The sequence below is a fragment of the Trifolium pratense genome, linkage group LG4, assembly GCF_020283565.1.
Source record: "Trifolium pratense cultivar HEN17-A07 linkage group LG4, ARS_RC_1.1, whole genome shotgun sequence".
Taxonomy (NCBI): Eukaryota; Viridiplantae; Streptophyta; class Magnoliopsida; order Fabales; family Fabaceae; genus Trifolium; species Trifolium pratense.
Genome location: NC_060062.1, coordinates 48,195,726 through 48,201,536, shown reverse-complemented (window position 1 = coordinate 48,201,536; position 5,811 = coordinate 48,195,726). Strand labels below are relative to the sequence as shown.

General features: G+C 32.9%; 1 protein-coding gene across 2 annotated transcripts; it reads right to left on the bottom strand.

The window, feature by feature from the left end:
• Positions 1 to 280: 280 nt before the first annotated feature.
• LOC123923060 (lysosomal amino acid transporter 1-like) lies at positions 281 to 5,294 on the bottom strand. Of its 2 annotated transcripts, XM_045975703.1 has the most exons (12): positions 5,016 to 5,294; positions 4,288 to 4,330; positions 3,984 to 4,010; positions 3,242 to 3,340; positions 2,796 to 2,908; positions 2,367 to 2,535; positions 1,540 to 1,647; positions 1,357 to 1,455; positions 1,237 to 1,257; positions 1,094 to 1,152; positions 527 to 617; positions 281 to 395 (listed from the first exon to the last, which is right to left on the bottom strand). In XM_045975703.1, exons 1-12 carry the CDS (start codon positions 5,237 to 5,239, stop codon positions 318 to 320), a joined length of 1,131 nt encoding a protein of 376 aa, XP_045831659.1. In that variant the 5' UTR covers positions 5,240 to 5,294; the 3' UTR covers positions 281 to 317. The 2 variants fall into 2 exon arrangements, with proteins under 2 accessions (XP_045831659.1, XP_045831660.1); XM_045975704.1 differs by lacking the exon at positions 1,357 to 1,455.
• Between the last annotated feature and the right edge of the window lie 517 nt (positions 5,295 to 5,811).

Here is a 5,811-nt window from a genome sequence, read left to right as displayed (position 1 = left end):
TTTACAATAGAGACAGTGAGGGTCGAACGAAGAACCTCGATCACGCATATTACTCAAGCTCCTCACCACCAGAATAAATCTAGTGGCTTTCCTCTTAAATAGTCTAGCATAAGTCTTATAATGGCTAACCTTTGGCAAGGTGCAAATTAATTTTTCAAACGAGTACATCACACTTAAGCCACTAGATTTGGTCTAGTGCTAAGAGGTTTGGGTAGTATGCTATAAGTCTTGGGTTCGATCCCCAATTCATTGTTAAAAAAAAAAAAAGAGTACATCACACTTCACAGCTACACAAATCAAAGATTCATAAACTTTTCCTACTTCAAGCTTTCTCCATCATCACTTTTTGCTTCTCTGTTGCGAAAGTATCTATAGTAAATGTACTGTGATATTATCTGTCACATAGTTAAGGTTTAGATTATAATCTTAATAATATATACTTTCTTTAATATTATGTACTATAGAATTAACAGAGAACACCCCTGTAATATTTTTTTTTGAATATATGCTTATATATGTAGGATACAAAAATGTCTAGTGCCACACAAACTGTTGCATCCAACAACCATGGCATATTAGCTTTGATGCTTTCATATTCTGTTGTTCGTACAAGAATACTGCATCATCCATCAACAAAAAAAAGAAGTTAATTAGGATAAACCATTTATAATTTTTGAAGATGGAAAAATATTTATCAATCAGTACCACTAATGACCATTTTGGAACTGTTTTTGTTGTTACAAGGTTAAACTTTTACCACACAGAGCTAGCACCTCAAGTGGGGATTGAGATTCACCGATGTAAAAAACACACAGTTTTCACACGGTTTTAAATCTTAGCCATTAGTTATAGATTAGACGGTTTAGATTAATGCAGTAATAAAATTGTTATAAACAATCTTAGCCACATGTTTTAGATTAGACGGTCCTGATCTAAAACTATGTGAGACGGTCCTGATCTAAAACTGTGTGAATTTTAACGTCAAGAAATCTTGTTCGTCTCAAGTGTAGGATAAATTAATTTCTACTAACTTATCTTGGATTAATTATAATGCAAATTTATCTATATATGTACAAGGGAGAGAAATTGGAACCTTCCCACATAAGAGACATTAGCAATCAGTGCAAAGACGAACATGAAAGGATTTAAGCCCTGTAAAAGAGAAATTAAGCTTGCATAAGTAATTCATAATTAGAAGGAAATAAAAAATGTTTAAAAGTGATTAAGGATATTTACCTCCACACTACCTCTTTTAATCTGATTTGTAAGTAAAAAAACAAAAGCTTATGAGTAATAATTTTAAACACATAATTAAACAGAAATGAACAAAATTAATTATTGAGGTTTAAGACTTACATTCAACCAAATTTGAGGAATACGACTACATGTATAGATAGCAGCCATGACCCATCCCAAATATTGTCCATATTTACTATGTATCTCATTTTCATTTTCCTTTGATATTGATAATTTAATTAGTACTAGCAAATTTTGCAAATGAAGAGTGTGAATTAATTTGTTAAGATTTACTAATCATACCTGGAAGAGCTTTATTCCTGTAAATCCTATGTATCCATATCTCATAGTCATAGCATTACCCTTCAAGGGTAAATTAATGGCTGTAGCTAGAAATGTTCCAAAACGACCCTGAAACAATGCATAATAAGACAAACACAATATTGTTTCTTAGGATAAGAGATCAAGACAAAAACTGGACACACTTAAAATATTGTCATAAAAGTATTGTTTTGTGTGAATGGATTTAATTTATAAAGCGCCGACATAAATACTCTTAAAATTGGATTTGAATTAACTTAATTGTAAGGTGAGAGATTGCCCTCACGCAACTGATGTAAGACTCTTAACGTACTCCCTTACGTCCAATACTATTGGGCTTGATATACGGATGTAAATGGTGGGTGACCTGATCAGAAACCTGATAGTAGGTTGTCCAACGGATCGTGGATGAGACTCTGATACCATATTAAAATTATGTATCGGGTCTAACTTAACCTTACAAAACTCAGTTGTAAGATGAGGATTACCCTCATGCAACAGATGTGAGACTCTTAATAGATACAAATACTGAATATGAATATGATGATACATCGGCACTTATAATAATTTAAGGAAATCGAATAATTGTTGGACATTGAACCCACCCTAACTTCAAAGTGTTAGTGTTACATATGTTTTAATTTGTATTTAACATTTTAATATATAATAGTAAATATTTTATTTTAATGTCTTAATTTGTTAAAACCAATATTTCCCATGACTTTAGTCCTCAGGATATTTTTGTCACTATATGATCATAAGTCACAACACAAGTAGCATGTTTTGAGGTAAACAAGTGAGAGACTCACATCTACAGAACGTGGTAGTATGGGCCTAGGCTGAGTTGTAGAGATGTTAGAAGATGCTTCATCATCAGAAGAGTCGTGAATGAATTCCATGGCTGGAGGATCACTTTTAGCAGCTCTTATGTAAGTAAGCGATGGTGGAGTCGCGCTCCCGGCCAACGATCTTGCTGACCTGCATAAGATTTATAGTTATAAGTGGAAACACCGTGTTCAAGTATGATTCCTTGCGGTCAATTTCTGACGCATTGGTTCATTTAAGACCGTCAATTGATCTGATATTTGAACTATCAAAATTTTAATATAGACAGTCTGATTTTGATTCAACGACCACAGTTGTCCTGAATGCAAAAATATGTCAAAAAATTGACGGGATGTACATATAGTAATACTCCCTTGGAGATGCTGATTAAGAAAGAAAGTTTAGGTGTGTACATATAGTAATACTCCCTTGGAGATGCTGATTTGTGTGTGTCATTGGGTATTGCAATCGCAGAATGTTCTTGACTTGGTTTTGGTTTCAAGGGTCTTTTCTCTTCTTCAATAGCCTGTTAAATAATACAAGTAACGAGAGAATTATAAGAGTGATTGTATATTCTTACGAGTCTGTTTGATATGTAAAATATAACATGACAGAATAATACAGGGCAAAAAGTTATTTATCAGTGTTCTGTTCCTTATTTTTTAGCAGATCAAACACATTCTATATGTACGTGGAAAAATAAACATGTTTCGTGGACATTCATACATTGCAATCTCAGCTGGTTAGGTGCAAAAATGTGGTTAATTCATGTAGTTGGATTAGCCACAATTTTGATTCTTCATTGAATTAACCATATATTAACGTGATTAATGAGGAGTTCATGAAATTGGAAATGTACCCATTTGTTGTTAACATGCTGGCGACGTTTGTACCATATGAGAATGTGGTCATAGTATGCGATTTGCAGCAGTAATATGACTGTAGTGCTTGCATAAAGCTGTATTAATCACAGTAAACAGAGTATTATCAAGGTTGCAATTTTCGTAGATTAAGGTCAAAGTAAACATTAATGATTTGCAAATGAAACTGCTAATCAAGATTTTTCACTTGTATATTAAAGTGAGACCAAGGTTTTTGCTTACATTTTTTTTAAATTTTATTCTATTTTCTTCTTATATCTAAATATTGCATGATTTGAGGTTGCACTTGCACTTGCACTACACTAGTACCACCGACTTAGATGGCCTGCAGTCAAATATTTGACCGATATACGACTATGACAATTGATGTGTTGACTGTCTGAATGCATCTTATATTGGTTTAATGTCTACGAACGTGTCGACTGCGTGAATAGTAAAAAATTTCCATTAAAAAAACAATTTAACAATAGAAATACGGTTGGTAATGGGTCAATGCTCCAAGACCACAAGAGAGGGACACACTAAATCTCCATCCAAAACCTTAAAACATTTGGTTAACGAGTCACCTCTCTAACTCTCTTATAAATCTAATATTCTTCTCATATATAATCGATATGGAACTTAACCATATATAATCGATGTGAGACTTAACCACTCACACTTAAAATACAACATATATTACATATATTACAGGAGAAGACATAATTTGCAATTAATTACCAGGGCTGTGTAAAACTGTGTAGGCAACTGCATCCATAAATCCATATATATCCATAACCAAACATGAAGACAAAACAGAATAAAGTAAGTCCACAAAAACATGCATAATCACATGAAAGAATAATGGTTTATGAATTATGATGCAGAAGAACATGATATTAATTTAGTGGACGAAACAGAAAAGAACATGATTAGAACAGATAAACAAAGGCCACCCAATCCAATGTCAGGGCTAGCTCATCTCTATATGGACCACCCTTCAATGCAACAGAGCAAATAATATGGTTCAGACAGAGTCACTCACCGTTGCTGGTTCCAGGAGGCAACCCACCAAGTTGCATATGTCTCTGCATCAATATCAACTTTCTTTAAAGTTTAAACAAATCATAACCAACATTATTACTGATAATAATTTTACAAAATTAAATGTATCTACATGTGTATTACTCCACACATGTCAAGACAAACATAACCCTTATCTGTTTATCGATGGTGATTAATTTTCGTCAGAAAACATGTAGGACACATAAGGTAAGTTCCTCTCAACTGAATTTTTTTCATATATAAGAGTCGGGGATCGAACCTGGACCACTTACTTAAGGACCAAATTTCTTCCTATGAGACAAATATTTATCGCGTGAGACCCCTTCAGTCCTTTTTACAACAGATAATAGGATCAACAAAAGTTTATGTATTTAATTCATAATATAGATTTACATAAATTTTTATACTCAGTTGTCTCTTATAAAAATGACCAGAGTTAATAACATGATCCAATTGGTTTGAAGTAAGAGTTAAAAGAATTGAAAAGTTAAAATACTATTATCCTGATAAAGGAGAAAAATAGTAGTAACATTAACATACTAATTGACAAATGAAATGATTTTTTTTTTTTTTTTGGTACAAGAAATGATTTTGTTTTTATAGTACTAGGAAGTGGAAAAAGTTGATGTACTAGTGTTACATTAAATGCATAAAGTGAATAGAAACAAAAAAAATAATATGCATAAATATATGAAAAAATTGACAAACCCAGCAACCCAAGTGAGGAGAAAGGCAAGTGAAACTCCATGACTAGACTTGGTACGAAAAATAGTGATTATCTGAGGAATTTCAGCAACTCCCCATGACACTAAACTCATGAGTCCCAAACTGAATGATATATCATCTCTCAAATTGCAAAGACAGTCTTTGAAGTATGTCTCAACCCATTTCACACACTCTTTGTTCTCATTCACACAATAAGAAGGTGCCATTGGTGTGTTTAGTTTAACTTACAAAAGATTTTATTGCTTAAAGTGAATGAATGAAGCTGGTTTTGTAGGAAGATAGTCCACCAAAACTGCACTACAAGACAAGACACAAAGATAAGCAATTTGATTTAATTTGTTTCGGACTATGTTGTCCTTTTAGGAGGTTCTATTGTAATTTGAGAAGAATGCTCAATTTTTCTTATATTTTACTACTATTTTTGCAAAATTATTGGATTTCAAACATGCACCCAAGATGTGGATTGTTTATAGTAAATAATCAATGCAGTTACACACAGTTTTTGATCGGGATCATTAACATTAGATCGGACGAGTAAAATTAAAAACTGTGTCTGTTGTGAATTCGGATCGAAAACCACACCAATAATACTTTTGATGTGTGGGACAAATGAATTGAAACAACCAAAACAAAATGGATGAGCAATAATCAATAAAAGCTAAAACTACCAAAAGACGATAAAGAACACGATGAAAATTGTTTACCCAGTTCAGTCAAAACCGACCTACTCTGGGGGAGAGAGACCCTCCAATCCAATATCAAACTTCCTTCTTGATTA

What these genes read in the sequence shown, in the direction of transcription:
- LOC123923060 (XM_045975703.1), bottom strand. Translation starts at nt 5,239, where the DNA reads ATGGCACCTTCTTATTGTGTGAATGAGAACAAAGAGTGTGTGAAATGG. An exon ending in CACAGTTTTACACAGCCCTG is followed by an intron (nt 3,341 to 3,983) that starts GTAATTAATTGC and finishes TGATTAATACAG; the next exon opens with CTTTATGCAAGCACTACAGT. An exon ending in TTCCTCAAATTTGGTTGAAT is followed by an intron (nt 1,258 to 1,356) that starts GTAAGTCTTAAA and finishes CTTACAAATCAG; the next exon opens with ATTAAAAGAGGTAGTGTGGA.